Source organism: Colius striatus, chromosome 2 (genome assembly GCF_028858725.1).
Source record: "Colius striatus isolate bColStr4 chromosome 2, bColStr4.1.hap1, whole genome shotgun sequence".
In the NCBI taxonomy this organism is placed as follows: domain Eukaryota; kingdom Metazoa; phylum Chordata; class Aves; order Coliiformes; family Coliidae; genus Colius; species Colius striatus.
This window is the reverse complement of record NC_084760.1, coordinates 99,469,682-99,490,989: the sequence shown is the minus strand read 5'-3', so window position 1 is coordinate 99,490,989 and position 21,308 is coordinate 99,469,682. Positions and strand designations below refer to the sequence as shown.

Genomic DNA, 21,308 nt, shown 5'->3' with positions numbered 1-21,308 from the left:
TCACTATAGCAGCTTTAGGAGCTGGGACCTATTCCAGGGAAGATGCTGGTGACTTGTCCTCAGGTGAACAAAATGGCTCATAGTGTTTTAATTAATGGTCACGGAGACTTTTTCTGCTCCTTCCTTCCTGATGTGGCCAATCTAGGAGAGGAATGGCTGGATATAAAAGAGCAAAATAACTATAGAGCAGTTCCTGGTACCTATACCACTGCTCAATGAGAGAAACTACCTGCCAAATCAAGAAGAGAAGAGGTCTTAAAGGTCTGAAACACATTAAAGATATTTTTCTCCTCAGTTATGTTTTGTTCCAGGTATTTTCATAAGCCAGAGTCTCATTGCAAACCGCTCCTGTGTAGCTGAGTGGATATCATAGAACTTACAGGGGTTTTTTTTTGTTCTTGTTTTTTTTTTGTCTCCCTCCTTCTCCCTCTTCACACTTGTTGCAGTGCAACATGTGATTTACCATGGGAAGATTACAAAGCTAAATGTCCCTTAGAAAGCTATCTCTGTGTACAAGTGTGTTAATACCCAGTTTCACCAGAGTAAAGGAAATACATGCCATGCTTTGGATCTTATATTTGAGACATTCACTTACCAGTTAGTTTGAAGGGCAATGGCATGGAAGACTGAGTAATGCCTGAGGTCCTGAAAATATGTAAAAATGGTTTTCCTTTTGGGGACATTCCCTGTACAGATCTACTAGTCAATTGAACAGAGGATCTGAAGTCAGAATGTGCTAAAAACAAGTTATTTGTTTAGAAAACTGAAACTGCATCTTATTCTGTATTTCATTAGAAAGCCACTTCAGCTTTGATAGCAGTCAGAAAGAAGCATAACAAGTCAGACCTCACTGCAAAGTACATGGAGAACCTTGTCTTTTAGAAAAATGATGCAGGCTATTTGTTTATCTCAGTGTACTGACGGGCAAATACAGGGATGAATCACACCAGACCTCTTGCATCACTGAGTACCTCTTACAATGGCATATATACAACAGTGACTTTCCAAAGGGGATTAATTAAGAGGAAAGAATGTTTATTTTTAAAAATGAATGACAATATTCAGATCTGAACACTCCTGAACTTCAGAAAAGCTGTGATCCGGCTCTAAAACATAACTGCTAGGTCATCTCTATTTAAAAATAACCATTCCTTCATAGTTCACTGCCAATCTCTTCATCAAACACTGTAGAAGACCTACTGATTACTTGGTGTTCAGCGTTGAATATTCATCACCATCAACTGATATGCCCATCATATGAATTAAATGTTAAAATGTCTGATATAAATGCAAAATTATGTTTAAATCATGTTAATTAGTGGATATCTGTGAAACCTAAATCATTTTCCTAGTCTTGATAAATCAAGAATAATTTCAGATGTCTGAATTAGACCCACTTGCAAATACCAATCTTGTATAATGGTTATCTTTCTCCCTGTGAAAGTTATAATGCTTTGTCCTACTAAAGTATCTAACTTAACAGGATATTCAAAGGCTTCACAAATCTTATTTTACTGAAGTAAATGAACTTCTGTATTCTTCACTGCCATTAGCAAACATTATTATCTTATTTGCAGAGGAGGAAATTTAGGTACTTCAGCTGCAATTTTAAGTATTTTTTCTCAGCAGTAAAGCCAGTCTAAATCACCCCTGCCAGTTACAGCATGCTGTCCTGTCAATTATAACAGTACAAACATTTGTGGACTGAAACCTAAGTGGGATCACCATAATTATCTTGCTTTGATCCTTGTTCAAATCACCATTTATAACCTAGATTGTTTCAGTCTCCCACTACCTGTGAGAAGCTGAGTCAGTACAAATGAGATTTGAGTCCACAGTGGTCGACTTAGGAAACTAGCAGCCAGAAAAAGTGACTCCAACTAAGACAAATCCCTGAGAAAAAAATGTGTGAAACTATCACATGAGGAACTGCCAATATTGGAAATGTCATGTTTGGTGCACTTAGAGCTGAGGTTAGGAATCCACAGAAAGATGTCTCAACTTCCAGGCTAAATAAACTTTCTGAGATATAACAGATTACTGGACTAGCAAGTTACTGAGTCTGAGATATACTGCAGTGAGAGTAAAAGATCTGAGCTTTCATTACATAAACCCGTTTCCAGGCAGGAGAAGTCATTCACAGAGTGCAAAATAACTCCATATGTGTTTATGTGCCTTCCTTGGTAATACCTTTCTGATGGCTTCATTAAAACATGACTGCATTTTTTCTTGAAACAGGAATTATTACAGTGCTATCTGAATACATTCTCAGTAACAGGGTAAGTTTGTATAAGGCATATGTCATGACAGAAAAATCACATAGTAAAAGATTTTTGTTTGATTCAATCAGTAATATGAAACACTCTTGTGATGTTCTCTCCTTCCAGCTGACCCAAGAATCAACAGTCAGGGGCTGTAAAATATTCTACCAGTCTGCAAGGAGTTTTCTATCACTCTAGAAGTGTAAAGGGATTCACACTTCCAATTTACACCTATTTGGAAATGACAGGGTTTGATTCTCAGGCTGCTTTTCACAATAGCATGAAGCAGAATTGATGCAGGCCATGTCCCTACTCAAGCCACCACCCCAAGACAAACCCTCCAAGTCAGTTTTTTGCACGAGATAATAAATTGAATTAGGGAATAGTAGTAACATGTAGAGTGTAAAATATAATCCTGGGCATCAGTATCTGCATGAAGTATAAGGGTTTTCATGCCAGTACAATCAGTGAAGTGTGAACTTTCAAAGCAATCCAAACTCTCAAAGCTTCTCTGAGACTTTGCAGGGCAGCATCAGCCTGTACTTCTCTCCAGCTCAGCCTAACTTGCAGACTCCAATATTTCAGAGAAATTAATTCTTCTGAAATCTGAATTAAAGCTAAAATCAAAGATGTGAAATGTCTGGTATCCAAAGATCGTTTGTTTCCATGCAGTAGGATAGGAATATCAGAGAATATCAGAATATACTGGAGATGGGTGGATGTTCCAGTTGAACTCAAATAGCCAGAGCATAGTATGCTTACAGCTTGTGAAAGCTGGCACATCATTGCAAAAAACCCTCAAACCCCTAGGAAACAAGATTGATAAATATATTTTGAGTAGATAGCACTATTTCAAACGCCATGTAAGGAGGTTTGAGCCAGGCTCTAGATAGAGGTTTGAGCTATTATTAAGAAAAAAGCTGAAGGTCATGATGACCCTGAACCAAATCTACAGGAAATCTCAGCTGTGATTCCTGTGCTGTAATGCAGAGGTTTTCCTAATGAGTGCTCAGACATTTTACTCACTGCAATGTATCTCGGGCAATTTGAGGGTTGAAGCTTGAGATGTTATACTTGGTTATTACAACAATACTATGTGATATTTACAACACTAACCACGTTCAAGGTCTTTTACAAACAAATGTTCATTACATTATTACATTTTAAAACATATAAATAGGTTCTTTACACAGGAATATCACAAGCAAAAATATAATGTAGCTTATCCATGATTAGCAAGAGGCAATGTTACAACTGGGACTACCATTCTGAGGTTATTGATATTCTTGCTTTCAAGTAGAAGAGTAGAAAGATGATGATGATGTGCAACAATCATCTTCCTGTATATAGTCCACAAAATGTGGTATTCCTGTTTGGAAATAGAAATTATAGGAACAACATTCTCATTGCATAGATGTTCTAAACATTGTGGGCCAAGTTTCCTGTTGAGATAATTTCACTGGTCTGAGAGTTTGATGATTCTTCATTACTGTTAACCACATATTAACTTCCAACAGTCGACAGTCTATGGGATTTCATAACTAAAGAAAACATTTATGGAATATATAATGATATACTAAGTTGCAGAGATGAAAATTTCTTTGAAGCTGAGATAGTTTAAAATAGTTTAATTCAGCTAACGTAAGCAATGATAAGAATAATAAAATAGAAAATAGTTATTTTTCCTGTTAAAAATGTGAAAACTGTCCTTCCTGAAGCCAAATCAACGTGAAGCTGGTGAAACGCCTATGTGTTCCTTTTCTTGGAAATGCAGAACTTTCTTTGCTTCTTGCTGGAATTTGCAAAAATCCAGTAATCCCAGAGGCAGTCAGACTTTTAGACCCCATCGCAATAGGGAGGGGAAGGAAGAATGAGTTTACTTACTGAAAAGATGTGTTACCCATGTGCCACCTTACTAACCTGTAGGGGTCCGGGACGTGAACTCTGGGTCAAAATGAAAGGTATCTTCTGGCCGTCCCACTGCGGGCTTGAAAGGTGGCTTGATTTCTTTCCTGTAGAGTTTCTACAAGGTAAAGAACAGATCACAATCAACAACAAGCTGTATGCCTTCAGCATCTGTAGATAGGCTCCCCTGCTTTGTTCAGGGTGTCTTCTCTCAGCTCTGTGCCATCCTTGCAGGACTGACTAAAAAATGATGATGTACCCCTAGCTCTGGCTCCTGCTTGACTGGTTGTCTTGAAACCTGGAAAGTCCCTGCACTTAGTTACTGGTAAAAATTTAGCCTGCAGATTGGCACAATGTTGCAGCTGAGGCATCTGAAATTCACTGGTCTTAAGGGTAAGACTGGGATGTGCAATGATAACACCAGGAAAGCGCATGGGTGATTTCAGCAATGCAGCAATGGCAATGAGCACAAAGAACCACTAGGAAGTGGTGGCTGGTTTAGCATTTAGTTTTTTGTCAAGAACTGAGCAATATGTTTGACGCTTTGCCAGACCGAGCTGAGCAACAGGCCTGTCTGCCTAGTGCTCACAACCTAAACAAGAGATTTGTTCTTTTGGTACGTCTGCTAAAAGGGAATGGGCTCACAGATGAGAATTAGATGAAATTCCCATCTGAAGATGTCAGGAAGAAAGCACTGTGGAAGGATGGAGAATCATGTTGGAGGTTTAAATGTCACTTTAGCAGAGGAGCAAAACCAAGGGGAAACATAAAGAAGAGAGGAAGGTATTTAACACTGCTAGACGTGTGTTTGTGCTAGTGAGTGAGGGTGCACAAAAGGGATCCCTCGAGTAACAGTCATCATAAATGTACACTAATACACTGCCTTTCAGTGACCTCATGGCCTCTTTACTCAATTAACGTGATCTTTAAGAAATTGCTTCACTGTACTACTCCTTTGCAAGCACTCATAAACACACATGGACACACACTTTGGGAGGTGAACAAACTGAGGTGCAGCAAGGCACTGATCCAAAGCCTACAGAGGTTAATGGAAAGAGTACTATTGATTTCAGTGATTTTTCCATCATCTCTGCTTGAAATAACCAAAACTGAACATCATGCTGATGGTGGCATGGGGAGCAGAGCTCGAGTTTGGTTCCCTGCCCCACATTTCAGTCCCTAGGCTGAATGTCCTTTCTAGCAATACTTTGTTCTCCGGTTTCAAAGACTGAACTAGTCACCATGGACAATCCCCAATAATTAACATGTCTGAACATAAATATAATGTTTCATTCAAACTTGCAAGTCATGATAAGAGAGGCAGAGTTCAGTTTTATTATTGTTTTTAATATGCATTTTCAGGTTAGCTCTTAAAACAACTTCACAATGAGCTGATTTTTCAAATTATTTAATGGAGAATAAAACACGCTTGTCCAGCAATTGCATGCAGGAAGATTCTCCTTAACTGGGATTTGTGGTGACTTAACTTCTGTAATATAAAGCATGTGGTCAAACATAAGATAGATACACATTAATATAATTTTGCATAGATAAATAAAGGTTCCTGAATCAGGATATTCTTTAGCATAGTGTTAGCATTAGCATAAAGCATATGTTTGTGGTTTTCCTTGGAAAAGTGGAATAGTGAGGTTGCAACAATTAATGGCCATTTCACCATAAAAAGTGCCTGCTTGCATAAAATCGCTCCATATCTTCTGAGAGAAAAAGAGATTAATAATTGCAGTGAGCCACAATGGAAAGCCAGTCTTCCAGATAATTAAAAGCCAACTGCAAACTTAAGCAGGAAGTGTCACTCATCAACTGAAAGGTATCAACCTAGTAATTAACATATATCTTTTTCCGTCTGCACAGAACTTTAAAAGAGAACTCAGCATGTACTAAAGGTTTTTCTATCGCTAGAATTTCAACTCAGGAAAGCTATTTGCTTCCAGCTTCCTTTAATTTGTCTTAATCACACTGCAGTCCTACTATGCAGAAAGCAAAGTGGTCACATTCACATGCTTCTTCCTTCAATTAGATGCACTCCTCATCCTGTGAGGTCCAAAAATTGGATAATGTTTTAAAGTCATACATCACTTGGGAACTGCACTCTCTTTTGATTACCGTAACCATATTCTCTCTGGTCTCTTAATTCCTCCCCATCATCTGTAGTTTAAGTACTGTTGGAGCTACATTTGTCTTTTGAATCCCTAACCCACATCCTCCCCTACTAGGAAGCGATTTGAGATTCATCATGAGTCACACACCACCTAAAGATATGTAATCACAGATTTGCTTGCTGAGAGGTGATGGAAACAAAGAAGTTGCTTGTGCAAGTGAAAGGCACCTCCTCTGAGCACAACCCGGATGACTCTCTTTTCCATTTCCTTTTCCACTTGTGATCAGAAATATTTCCAGTGTTTCTGACTGGACAAATAGGAATAGCAAACAATAAACTGCCTTTTTTCCCCTCAAGCTCTTCAACTGAGTAACTAAACAAAATATTTGAGGAATAAGAACAAGCAGAGCAGTGTTATCTATGGGTTTTTCCATCCCACAGTGGCTCCAGTTCTCTGAGTGAGTTATTATAAACAAAGTCAATTCCCTATAGCACACTAAACCACAAGGTAGCCCAATGCAGTTAAACATGAAGGCTTGCTGCAAGCACAACACTTCTTCCCTTAAAAATCTGCATCCTGTAGACTGCAAAGCACAATGTGACATGAACTGATCTAAGAAAGTAGTCAGAATCATGGTTGTTGTTGCGATGTTCACACAGAGAACAAATTTCCTGGAGGATTTAAAATCCTTCTGGATTTTCCAAGAATAACTCTAAGTTTAGGTAAAACACGTTTAACATATTATCTATTAATGTGGTCCAAAAATTATTTGAGGCTAATGTATCACCTTGATCTCTTCCAACAGAAACTAACCAGATTGGCAAATGACATAGCAACTGAAGTTTCAAATCTTGTCTTTGACCAATTCTATCAGGCTGTCAGATAACTTCTGGTAAAGTCTAAAGAGTTATCTACATCTCCAAGTCATGGTAAACCTGGGCTTGTATGCAGAAGTCACTGGGAGTTCCAACAGCTATTTTACTGGGAACAGGGTCTGTTCTGGTTTAGCAAGGAGCAGCTTTTGGCTTAGTAACAGGGGGAGCGGGTTGCAGTGAAGACCCGGTAAAGAGTTTGCGGACTCTCCCCCGGCTCCTGGGTTCAGACCCACCTCCGGCCCGGCTGGGCCAATCTGGCGCCTCTGCCATCACTATTTAGGGGACGGGAATTTGAAATGAGAGGCAGGAGGTGTAAGAGTGATACAAGATGGAGGCGACCACACGGACCCTTCAGCCAGAGAAGGAGGAAGGAAGGAGAAGCAGTAGACCAGAGACTCCTCTGCAAGCCGTGGCAAGAATGCAAGCTGTGCCCCTGCAACCCATGGAGATCCATGGCAGGACCGAGAGTTACCAGCAGCTCCATGTGAGTGAGCCCGGACGGGCGAGGGACTGTGTGGGGAGACGGCCATGGCCCAGGCCGTGCTGGAGAGCCTGCACGCCGCAGAGCAGCCCCACACGAGAGGCAGAGAGGAGCTGCAGCCTTTGGAATGGGTTCACGTCAGAGCAGCCCGTGCAGGGCTGCTGTGTGTGTGAGTTACCCCACGGACTCGCAGGGAGGACCGGTGTGGAGTTCACCCGTCCTGAGGAGGGACAAACGGCAGAAGCTATCGGGAACAGACTGAAACCCCCACTGCCTGCCCCCCCCCCAACCGTTCAGGGGGGGCAAGGTAAAAACCCCGGTATCAGGGCTCTGAGCCCGGGAAGAGGGGAGGTGTGGCGGGAAGGTGTTCTTAAAAAGGCTGGTTGGACTCTTCATTGATGTATTACTCTGTGTTGTTTCATTTTGGTTATGTTTTGGGTTTTTGGGGGTATGTTTTAGTTGATGTTGCATTAAATTGTTTCTCTGTTTTCTTCCCCAAACCGAGTAGCCTGGTCTGTTTTGTCCTGAACCTTAAGCGGCAATTAAACCCTCCCTGCCCTTGAGCAATTCTCAGCCTCTTCGGTACTTTGTTCCCTGATGGGCCTAAACCACAACAGGGTCATAGAATCATAGAATCATAGAATGGTAGGGGTTGGCAGGGACCTTTAGAGATCATCTAGTCCAACCCCCCTGCAGAAGCAGGTTCACCTAGATCAGGTCGCATAGGAACATGTCCAGGCGGGTCTTGAAGACCTCCAAGGAAGGAGATTTTACAGGTCCCTTCCAACCCCTACAATTCTGTGGTTCTGTCATTGCATGTGTGTTCTTTTGCACAGGCATAAGAGTTCAAGATTTTTTTTTTCCTTCCAAATTGTTTCCACATCAGTAAAGGAAAAATGTATTCTGAGAATATAATTTTTTTTACTGAGAACATAATTTCTCACTCTTTCCCAGTAAAGAATAACACCCTACATCCTACCTCCTTTTTAAAAAAACTGGCCAAGCATTGACTTATTATAGAAAAACGTGACTGATCACAGAAAACCATGAGTGATCATAGAAAAATGTGACTGACAGGTATCAGGAATCACTGTGCATCACACCTGGTTGTTGAATCCAGACGCTATTCAGAGAGAGTGCGTAATCCACAGAATGAAGGGGATAATCTCCAAGGTATGAAAGCACTGATTTAGATATTCACATCTGGATACACATCCATGCTTCTGCCTACTTATGAACCCCTCACAACCTACTATGACTTTGATAATCAGTACTTTCAGACTAACAAATATTTATGAATTAAGCACAATACAGTTCTACAGCAGCTTGAGGAGCAAGCAGCTTCTACCAATTTCCCTTCTCATATAGTGCAACCCTCTCTTTTATTTTATTTTTTTTTTAAATAACTAATTCTCCCCCAGGTCTCAATAGTCTTTTTTTAATGTATGTTGCCACATTCCTAATACAAGCTTCATCTAACACCTCCTCAGCTGAGACTCAAATAATACACCAAGGAGACTAGTAACAAATCGCTGCAACATTTGTCTGTCTCTTTTTTCTTTACGAGTAGCTGCTTTTTCATGATCTTTGAAAAAATGTACTCCTAAAAACACCCAGAGATGTAAATGCCCTGTACATCTGCCTGGCAATTATCAAGAAAATGGTTTAATTTAACTAAAAACTATTTAGTATTTTCCTCAGATGAGTTTCCTTGATGAAGAATAGAATTATTCCTTAGACACATTCTAGAAATAGAAAGATGCTGCCCTCCACAGTGACGCAGTTGTAGTGTCAGAATAAACTCCCTTGATACATACACCTGTCATGGAAAATCCAATAAGCAGACATAAGGATGAACTACCTTCTAAAATGCATTTCCTCTCCTAGATTAATGGCTCGACAATATTGCCTGTGATTGATAAAAAAACTAGAAGATTTCAAACCTTGGGATAAATTCTTCCTTTTGGTAAAACCAGCAATTAAATAATTCACATTTTAAGTTTAGTTTGATCTTTCATTAATATTGAAGGAAATAGAACCTGAGCCCTTTTTCTTCCCACTCCTTCCCTCAGCTGTATTTGACAGTTCATTTTCTAGCATGTCATTTGCTCTAGTTCCAATTTAGCCTGTCATCTAAACAAAAACTACTGTTTGTAGCCCACTCCTCCAACTGCAGTCTGCAAAAAATGATTTAAGTTTTCATTTTCAATGAAGACAAAAATTCTTTATGCATGACCTGAAAAGAAGAAATTAATAAAAAATAGCAGGAATCAGACTGTGACTCGATTTGGGTTGTCTTGTCTCAGGGAGAAAAAGCAGGGTGCAAAGGTAGTAACCAGGTAAAACACAGAAGGAGCTGCACATCTAATCTCCTTCTTAGGAATCCCAGCCTTTATGATGAAAGATAGTCCATTCATTTAACACAATATCCATTGAATTTGCATCACAGTGCCTAGTAAATGCCTTAGAGCAGTAAGACTGATATTTGCAGAAACCTTCATCTGTTTTTCACCCTGGGAAGTGAGAATTTAGGGTTTTGTTACAGGGTGACAAAAGCTGTAAGAACAAGACTCTTAGAGAGATTAGCTCATGACACAATTTAAGTTTAGGCACAAAAACTTTGTGTCAGATTGTCCACAGCTACCTATAACACCAGAAGTTAAAGCTACGGTGGCTGGAGATTTGTGCTGAAGAACAGCACCCTGGAACATGGGACTGGCATCCAGGAAACGATGGGAGGAGAGTGGTCATTCTTGGCCACACATGTTTTACAGGATTACCCCTATTGCTTCTGCCTGAAGCGCTCATACACTATCAGCACTGCCGTGCTTGGCAGGAGCTTCTGCAGCAACATAGCAGGGGACTTTTTTTACACTTCCTGTGCTGTTTACAGTGTTCACAGCCCTCATCTGCAGCAGACACTATTCTGGTTGCATCTCTTTGAAGACCATGAAAGATGGGAAACAAGTGGGAAATGACTGCTCCAACAGGTAAATACTTCAGTGACAAGACACAATAGTCAAACCGCAATCCAAACCCCAAGGGCAAAGCTCTGATGGCATCCTGAAATGAAGGCCAGGCCCGATTTATACGCTTCTGTCTGTGATTCTAGTGACTTTTCACTGTGAAATCTAGACTTCACACACAGCTTCGAAGGAAGGAGTGAACTGATTTCTGTTTTGAATCCCTTTTTAAACTAGATGAAGCAACTTAGTAGTTTGTTCCTTATTATCTCATCACTCTTGTAGGAAAAATCTTGCTTAAAAATAGAACTGTTTCTCATTGTGTTTCTAGAAGACAATAACTCATTCTGACCCTTCGTGACAAGAGGGGTCTTGATGGAGGATTATTTCACTTCAGTTGCTCTAAGTTTCTAAGCTATCAGTCACGGCTCTCCTGTCTATCGCAGCTGTGAAAGCAGTACAGAAGCTCTCCAAAAGAACTTGTCTTCTGCTCTTTGAGGTCTTTATATTACTAAAATTGATAAAATAAATCAACATTCGTGTCCCACCTCAAAAATATTGCTTGCTGCCTGCCTGCAAATTGATGTGATTCTGTGTACATGATGGAAAAACAAAAATGTGGGCATCAGGGACCCTTTTCCCGCATCTACACAGAAATCAGCACTAAACATCTGTGCTCGATCCATTTCTTTTCTCTGACCCTGCTCTGTTTCTGTCCATGGACAACATGTTAATGGCTCGATGATTTTTTTATGGCAAAGTCCTGGCTTCAGCTCAGGGCCAGACTGGCTCCCCCTGCTTTGAAATAGATGCAATACTGTTGCTATAAGTAGATAAGCTTCCCAAAATCTCTGAAAGATAGTAAAATTAGGATTAAATAAGCAAATATATCACAAAGATGATAGCTGATGTGTATAATAACAATCTGTCTCGAAGAGACTGCAATAAGAACTAATTATGTTGGATTAAAATGGATCTTTGCAGCTATATTTTACAACAAATTTAGAGAGCTAGATGAGACATCAAAGGGCAATGAAATCAACACTTCTCTCTAGCTCCAAAGTCATGTTCAATCATATCCAGCCTCTTCATGGTAGATATTAACCCTAATCTATCCATAAGAACTTTTTCAATTAACAAAAGACTGTACAATTTCCTTAGGGCAGGCATAAAACTGTTCCCTAAACAATTGAGCTTGAAACAATCACCAATCATCATGGTAGAAGGTGGTCTTGGGGAGTCTCACAGTCCAGAAATATTTTGGCTGAAAATCTTTCCAAGATGCAAAGCCTCATTCCTCTGTGATGAGTTACTGTGCTGCTACAACACCAAAAACAGAAGAAGAAACCCCCTCACTGCTCCAGTGCTTCCTATTACATTAAGATGCATACACCTGATCTGTATTTTGATTGCAAAGCTGCAGACTGTGAAGATATTAGAGGAATACAGAAAATATTAACAATAAAGAACACAGCTCTTCAGGATACTCTATTTTCCATTTTCACTTAATGTTTTCATAAATGTGAAGTCTTTGTACACAATCTCATTATTAAGAAGCTGAAAAAGGAGTCCAGAACAGATATAATGGGACTAGAAATCAACTGGACCATAAAGGAAAATCTCAAATTCCATTTCCATTGATCATCTCTTAACATGCAACTTAAATTAGATTCATGAGCTTTTCCAAAACAAATGATTCTGTGGGCCATTCAAAGGCCACCTGGGCACCACAAAATCTGCTTTTGCCTTGGGCTTTGAGAGTGCTGTCACATACATTCATGCTGTTTTACCAGAATTTATGGTGGGAACTGTATCAACATCATCTGTTACATGGTTGAATAGAGATCAAATATTAAAGAGATGTAACAGTATAGATCAGATAAAATGAAACTAAAAAATTCTAGAGGATGTGGCAAAAGGGAGCTCTGATGTACTGGCAGATGTCTAGATCATAAATTACAAGTGTTTGCCTACAGGTTTGTCTAAAAAATAAATTAATTTGAACTGAAACTGTCAGAAGGTTTAACTGGTTGCAAGCCCAAATTGAATACTTAGCTAATATCTACCATCAGCTTTATGGGCTGTAGCTGACAGCAATAAAATAAATTCTTGTTTACCATTCTCTTAATCATGTCCGACACGTCTTGTCTGAACCATGTTAAATTTGATCAAATATTTACTGTTCCAATTTTGAGTGCTGATATTAAATTAATGACTCACCTCAATAAAACATCAACCACTTGTGAGAGCAGCTGCTGTTTCCTGTTCTGCCTGGTTGACTTGTACATTCAGTGATGTAAAATCCATCTATGTTGTGCTTTTCTGGAGCCTCCATCACAATACATTGGAAGGGCTGGATCTTGTCCTGTGGTCACTTTGGCCAAAAGTGACAAGAGGAGGCTAACAAAACTACCCTCTTGGAAGATTTATGACCCCCCAGCATAAAGTAACACAGCCTGCTGCACAGCCTGCTGTACCAGCTCTATGGAAACCCATAAAGTCCCAGTAGCACCATGTTGTGCTTGGGAAAAGGGTGCACCTGGAGGACTTGAACCTCCTTGGAGCTACTGTTGGTAGACATACAAGAGCAGACCTGGGGCTCACTTAGTCCAGCTGCACAGCTCAGTGGGAATAGACAAATATTTCAATATTGAAAATAAAAGCTGAAAGATGGAGCTGATCTAGAGCATGAGACCACTTCCCTCTGGATTGTCTCTGTCAAGCCCAGTCCTTTGGTTCTGTTTTCTTATGCAGTTGAAATATTACAGGAATTCTTTCATTTAAAGCTGTTCATTTTCACTCCAATCCAGCTCTCACAATAAATGCATTATGTTTATTAGAGTTGAATGTGGAAATTATTCCACAGAACACTGCAAATAGCCTCAAGTAGTACCATGACAAGCCAGATTATCAGATAAAACAGAGACAAGCAATTAGAAAAAAATGACAATGTTGAAAGCAGCTTTCTTTTTCTTTCAATTGTGGATACGTGAAGAAATGTATATAAAGAATCACAGAATCATTTAGGTTGGAAAAGACCTTTGAGATCATCGAGTCCAGATGTAAACCTAACACTGTCAAGTAAGTATGCAGAGACATAGGCACCCACTTAAAAGGCTCTGTGTCCCAGGTTCTCTAGGTTAGAGATCACTTCATCATTTTTCTGTCAGTTTGCCTTCTAAAAATTATCCAACAAAAGATCTAAAATAAAATTTTAAAAAAGATGTTAAACTTACATTCCAGTCTATAGTAACAAAGAAAGGGTGACGCTTAATTTCTTCCACTCCATCGAATCCAGCACCTGACGAGAGAATGAAAGAATCAAAATGAAGTAATGCTTAGAAGAAAGCTGCATGACATTTCTTCTCCAGCCTTCCTCTTCTTTTTTTCTTCTGACAAAGTTGGAGTCACCACCCGAAGACGTTTCTTCTAGCCAAGAAAACCTGAACAGTGAAATTTCCATAACAGTATAAACCAGCATAAATATACTTCATTAATGAAAATCTGATGGCTGAGGATTCTTTTACTTTTCCCTAATTGAAGCTGGTGCCAAGGCTGAGTAGCTGCTCTCTTCAGACTTCAGGTGAGATGTGGGAGTTGAGCTGCAGCAGAGCACACACACCAGAGAGGCCAGAAGATGCCCCAAGATATCCTGATACTATGACAAGGCTACCACCGCTCCCAGCCACCAGCAGCAGCTCTTCTATCCACGACTTTCAGATCTTATCTAATTACCAATTCTCCAAGGGCAGAGAAAGCTACATTACAAATAAATTCAGACTCAAAAGAGAAATAAGCTCAGGCTCCAAATGATTTTCACTGAGTCAGAGTTTTAGGTTTCCCCTTTTTAAATACTGTCTTCAAATTCATGTGAGTACCAAAATCATCACTCTCAGTAGTGTTTCCTTTACTGCTACATTACTATAGGAAATTTAGGGAAAGTCTTCTGACATCCAATAATGAATTTAATTCCTTCATTGTTTTGCCTTATGTCTTCATTGAAGATTGCCTTTTTTATTCACTTAGAGCAATTTATTTGCTTCGGTATCATTCCAAAAACCAACAGGTGCTCAAGAATAATTAGACAACTGTCAGAGATGATTTAGCATACCATTTTTGAGGTTGATTTGACTTTATTAATAGCACCTTTCATTTTCCAGTAGGAGAAACAACATCTGGAAGCAAAGGCTTTATATTGCAATTTTGGAATCAGTTCCAAAAGGTACCCAGCACCTCTTTACCAGAATGCTGAGCATCCTGGATTCCCAGAAGGACTTGGGATTCACAAAAACCTTGCAAAAGGCACTCAACATCTCAGCTTTTATATTCAGTATTTGTACTTTCTGAAAGTCAACACTACAAGCAGCTTTAGAAAGGTCTTGTCAACTCAAAGCTTTTGTAAACCACGACATCTGCTTTCCTTGTGTATAAGATGTTACCAATGTTTGCCAAAACACACTGATCAGGAACAGCTTCCTAGAGCCTGCTTAACTTTCCCTGACGAATGAATATAAAAACAAACATTTTGTGAACACAACATGCAGGATCATCTGTCTAGGCCTTCTGGATAACAATGGAAGAGGAATGTTCTTCTGATTGCTTCCCCATCCTGGTAACCTTACAGTACGGACAAATGTGATGCACATGAGGATAAACAACCCCAGCCCACCACACAATATGTGCTCAGATGTGATAAGCCTCTTTGAAGCGTGCGGTCTTTGGGTTATGATGGGCAGGCAAAAACAACATGAAATCAAATCTTAAAAAGTAAAAAGAGCACAAAAGGGACAACATTATTATATTGTCATTGTGTAAGTCTGTTGTAAACCTACAACTTGAGCATGGAATGTAGCTCACCTAGAAAAGGAAAAAATCAAAGAAAGGCAACAAGGAATGGGATGGAATGACTGTGCAGGTCAGACTTTCCAACTTGGAAACAAATGACTGAGGGAGTTTATGATAGGTAATGAAATGATGCTAGCAGGAATCAGGTTCAGAACACCCTGGGAATGTTTTCTCAGGCAATAGATAGTTGTGTGGAGTTACTTGAGAAAGATGATGTGGGTGGAAAATATTTATACAGGGTTGGGGGAGGGGGGAGCAGAAAAGTGGGTTGAAAAGAAATCTGTTGAAGATTACTTCAACAAAGCAAAAGAGGTTCAGGACCTTAAAACATGTATAGACTGGGAGAGAAACTGGGTGAAATATCTCATGTCCTTACTCTATTCTTACTCTTCCCCAGGCAGTTGTTTACGGCCCAGGGGTACTGAATAAGAAAATACTAAGACTTTCCCTAGCACGCTTTTTCAAATACAGAATCTGAAGTCTGCATGAGGTTCCCTTTGCAGGTTCATTCAGATTTTAGCAATGTCAACATAAACATGAAACCAACACAGTTACTACAAAGAGAATTACATTAAGAAACTGATCAGGGAAAATGCATCTGTGAAAAATGTGTTGTGTTCAATGGTGATGACTGGAAATGTGCAGTAATGTTCCTTGCTGCAGAAGGATGAAACCCAAGTGGCAAATTGATTGAAGGACTGGCGTAAATGCTACAGACACAGTAAGCTACGGGTAGCATTCCCTAGACTGAGGATAACTGCTAATACATTAAATCTTTTCTGTTCTGTCCCTTCCCCACTGTTTCCCTTTCGTAGGCTTATGGATACATCGCTGTGTGATAGGAATTACTTGCCTTTTTCAGATGATCTATTTGAAAGCAACACTTTTTGCTGCTTGTGTTATTTTTACTACAAAAAACAAGGAAAATATCTAACCATATCTACTTTTGTTGTTTGGAGATTGTAGTGTGCAGTACAGAATGCAGCACACAGTTGGCACAGGTATTTGAAAAATCTGCATTTCCCACTTGGGGCCACCTCAGAGCTCTGGCACAGAGGAATTCATTGTTAAGAGTGTCAGGATTTGACTGCAGTTATGGTTAGCTTAATAGATTAAAGATATTTAGGACAGTAATAGTCTAATTTTGCAAGGACTTCCAATTCTCAGCAACCGGTTTTACACCATGGAGAAGGCTTAGCACTTCCTGCAGCTTTTATTCACTGATCTTCCCTGGCATGAAACCTGCTGGTGTAGCCCACAGCTCCCTCGTGGGCTGTGTCCTGTGGCCACAGGCAGCAGTGTGTGGTCTGGTCCTCTCCTCAACTGGAGAAGTGGCTCAAAGGTATGTTCAGAGACAGCTCTGGGAGCCCAGAGGGGCAACCTTGATCCTGTTAAAGAAGTCCATGGGAGATGTTAGGCACCAGTGCTCATGGTGAAGTCTTTCTGGATTTGCTCAGCATGTTTCAGCCACGCATCTACCATCTCTAAATCAATACTGGAAAACGATATGCTTTCAGAGAGAAAAGAGAAGCACTGGAGAAGCGGTAACTGGAAAGTACAATTTCATGGGCATAGACATTTCTTGGCATAGAGATATGTATTTGGCAAACTGCTGAAGTGCAGCACACGATGGCACACGACATGATTGCAAACCTTTCCTCTAGGTTAAAATTGGTTTTTTATTTTCACTTTAACTTCAATTTAGTAATCAAGTTTATCTGTAAAAAGCACAATCAAACATTGTGCCTGCAGTTTCCTATGTGCCATCCAGTCCCATGAGAATCCAAGAAGATAAATAATGCTTTCAGACCAAATTGCCAGTTTAAACACATTATAGAGTGCAAGGATTTATAGAAAAGCAGCCTCATGTTAATAAGTGAGAACTTGATTATCTGAGATTGTTTTATTCCTATAATAAAAGTGTCTGCGAGCAGTAATAGTGGAATGTTTTATTTGTAATAGGTTTTGGTTGTTGAATTATTATGGACAATGTGAGCCTTAAAACATATCAAGGGGAAAAAGGGAGACCTATGAAATTTGAAATTAATTTGCATATTCAAAATGAGCAGAGTTTCCAGGTTTTTAGTTCCAGATAATAAAATGTTAAGTGTCTCCACAGTTTCAGAATCTTTTTAGAGGACTAGATATTTTTAATTGAATCCCTAAGGTTTACAAGAAACATGTACAGTCGGCCACTCTGACAAAGGTGAAACTTGGTTTTGAAAACCCATCATCTTATGAAATTGAAAACCAAAGGCTTCTATGTGCCAAAGTGGAATCTATCTTCACTGAGAACATGGGATTAAGGGAATAATAACTATTTATTTGGCTCATACTCTGCATCCACTGGTGCATACTTTAACTCTGCTTTCTTGGTCAAGCTTCTCATTTACAAGGACTTTGGAATCTTTCCCCTTTACATTCTTTTACCTACTTGAGCAGATCCAGCTCTTAGGGCAAGTAAGAATTAGCCCCTTGCCTAAGTTCTTGGCAATGTAACAAACCAAAACCTTCGTCATACAATTTCCTCCCTAAGATGCTTGTCTGACTGGATATTCCAGTTACTTCCATTTAAGAATTTAAAATTAGGCTTCTCCATGGTCCATGATCTTTATATCTTTGTTAAGATACAAAAATCAAATAGTAAAAAGCAAGATGGTAGTCAGAATAAAATAATTTTTGAAGCTCAATATCTTCGATCTTTCCAAAGTTAAAAACACTTCGGAATTCAATACACTTTCCGGATTTGCCAACTTCTGAAACAATGGCTGAAAACAAGTGTTGGATCCATATGGTTCATTTATTTTAGCACACTTCATTGTTTTCCAAAGATTTTTCAAAACAGGATGTCTAAGCTTACTTTTATTTTAACTTCAGACTATTATTCCTTTCCCAGAAAAAGCTAAAATCCACAAAGCTGAAGCAGTCCTTTTATCGAGTGACTTCTGCTCAGTATTTTGGCCAACCATTAAGTATTCTGTCATTACGAAGAAGTTCACTCCCGTCATCCTTCATGGTCATTCTCAATCAGTTAAAACACAGTGTTCAGAAGCTGTTCATTGCTATCCCTGAAATGTTAAGATTTATTTTTCTCTTGCTCTTTTACTTTTTATTTCCTTGAATGTTTGTACTATATATAATCTCTTCCTTTCTCTCATCCTTCCCAGTATTTCAAGAAAACCTTGACCCTTAGCATTTCCTCATTATTAAAAGGAAGATGATATTGGAACTAGAATTGTCATGGCTAGAACTTTGCTTATTTTAATAAGTAGTTTTTTATTTAAGAATGGTATTCAGAAATTCCCATTGGCTTCACTGAAGACTCACTTTAGATGGGTAGCAGCTTGCGGGAAGCCACAAAACAAGCAGATCCCAAGAGCTGGAAATGGGGAGGAAACAGCAAAAAAGAGCAGAGGGAGAGAGGGGAAAAATGTTTCTATTTGCTGCAGCATCTTATTTTTCTGAACATAAATTAAACCTGTGGGAAGCTGGGTTGTCCCCTTGTCTCTATGTGGAGCACAGGACAGAGTAGATTTTCAGTCCTCTGCATGTGTACATGCAGACCCACGTGAGCCATTGCTCAGGCAGATGGTGATGAAAGTGGGCTGTCAAGTATTGCGTGGTCTGGCTGCTAATGCTGTAACTGCTGTGCAGGAGACCAAAAGCACTGTGCATCAGATCTTCAGCAGTATAACCTCTAGCATTTGAGAAGTGAGTGTGAGTACTGCAAGGAGAAAAGGGAGAAACTTCTGTTGCACCTCTTGCTTTCATCACATCTCAAAACATGCCATTTCCTAATTTAGCTTTTTGTTTCTAACTTCACATCTCAGATACGAAATAATCTTGCAAGTGTAAACAGTTGCAAGAGAGAACAGCAAACTGCTTTTCACAAGTCTCAATATTTAACCACTCTACACCATGTTCTAAAAGAAAAGCCATTTATCAGATGCCAAAACTCCCACGGATGGCACTGACAGTTAACCATGTATATTTAAATATGACCCATCAGCTGTCTTCTTGTGATACAGTTTACAGAATTCAAGGATTAAATTCCTGCACCTAAAGTCACAAAAAAATCCCAATAGAGGTACAAAGGAAAGGTTTGTCCCTTTCCTTTGGAAACAAATAGATGCTTCTAGTTTATCACAATTTAAATAGGATTATTAACAAAGAGTGAAAACACATTAGTAAGGAAAGAGATAATACATTTAGAGTAATAACGATGAAAGCCTGCCATGAAAATGTTCCCAGCAAACAGAACAGCATTAAAATGTATTTCAGAATGGGAGAGACAAATTCTACTTCCTTTTGCTCCTCACTTCAGATTTGAAGCTAAATTATACAGATTTGAAAATATACCTGTTTCTTAGTTTCCTCTATTACCATATCCAGTAGTTATCTTAAACCTTTCATAAGTTTACTTTCTGTCTTCACTGAAAAAATAAAATACAAGCTTATATCATGTTTCACATCCCAATGGTCTGCCTGTGATCTTTGCAAATTTCTCTAGTAACACTCAAGTTTCACTGAGCATTGGGAAGGAATGCAAAATGCTGCATACTGAAGAGAAGAACAATTAAGGGAGATCCACTGAGGGAAACAATCACCACTTGACAGGCAGAGCTTGATAACAAATGCCCCGAGTAAATGTTCACACACGCGTACCTAATCTGTTGGAGGGGTTCCTTTTGAAGAGGGCTCGCAACAGGCTCTGGGCTTCTATGCTCAAGAACTGTGGCATTCCCAGCTTGGCTCTGAAAGAACACAACACTTGAAGAGAAAATAGATTTTTCACAAATTTTCACCCTCCCACAGTAGTTTAAAAAGAGGAATTGTAGTAGTCAGGACAGCCTGACACATGAATTTGGTGACCAAATGCTACCTAAGCATAATACAATACAGAATGAGGTCCTGATCTGCTGAAGTTAAAGAAGGTTTTACAATTGGCTTCACTACAGGTACAATAGATCTAATGACACTTGCAACATCTTTTGCAACCTAAATAGGTTCTTTTCCTACAGATTTTTTTTTATATTTTTTAGCTTGTTGGAATAAACTTGGGAATTGAATGGAATTTAAACAAGCAAAATTTCACAATAACCACACTAAACCACATACATACTCACTAAAAAGAATAAAACTTATCCCATGGCAATTCACTGCTGCAGAGAAAAAATGTAATATTGAGCAAAGATAAGCTTCAAATACTTATGTCTGCACTTAACATTAAATGAATGGGAAACGTGCAATAGAAAGATTTGAAACTTGGCAACAAAAAAACATAAGCTGCCTTGCTTTGACTGTTCCCACTTTTGTGTCGATAATGACATTATTACAGAAAGTAAGATATATTTCTTTTGTAAGGCCTTCTCAGTAATTCACTTTCTACTATTTGTTCTGAAGGCAATTTTAAAGCCACATGCAGGCATCAGCTGTGTGTGCCTTACTAAATTCATGCCTTACATAGCTTTGAAAAATGCATTATGTAAGTGTTATTTTTTCTCTACTCTTAGGACCTTTAGGCTGCTTGAAGGGTAGAGTTAATTCATAGTGAGAGGAACCAAAGCAGTTTCAGTACTCACTTGAGAATAAGCGCCATTGTCTCCTTTCTGTCTTTTCCCTGGAAGGGTAATGATCCCGTCAGCATCTCAAACTGTGGAGTAACAACAAAATGGAAAAATCTAATGAGCCTTGAGACGGTCTGTATACACCCACCACCTGTTCCCAACACAACAGAAAACTTGAAGAAAAGAAATGGTCCAACATGCCGTACTTCAAACAAAAGAGAAAAGAAAAAAGACATGGCAAGTCTGGGTTGTGCAGAATATGAAAACCAATATAGAATCCTACAATTGCTT

At 39.2% G+C, this 21,308-nt stretch overlaps 1 protein-coding gene across 1 annotated transcript in view; it reads right to left on the bottom strand.

Annotated features, from left to right (window-relative positions):
- RPS6KA2 (ribosomal protein S6 kinase A2) overlaps positions 1-21,308 on the bottom strand; it is a 167,860-nt gene that overhangs the window by 32,718 nt on the left and 113,834 nt on the right. Inside the window, exons 9-12 of the mRNA XM_061990216.1 lie at positions 21,033-21,103; positions 20,116-20,204; positions 13,842-13,906; positions 4,182-4,284 (exon numbers count right to left, since the gene is read on the bottom strand). Of these exons, the coding sequence (XP_061846200.1) occupies positions 4,182-4,284; positions 13,842-13,906; positions 20,116-20,204; positions 21,033-21,103 (328 nt within the window). The remainder of the gene's footprint in view (positions 1-4,181; positions 4,285-13,841; positions 13,907-20,115; positions 20,205-21,032; positions 21,104-21,308) is intronic.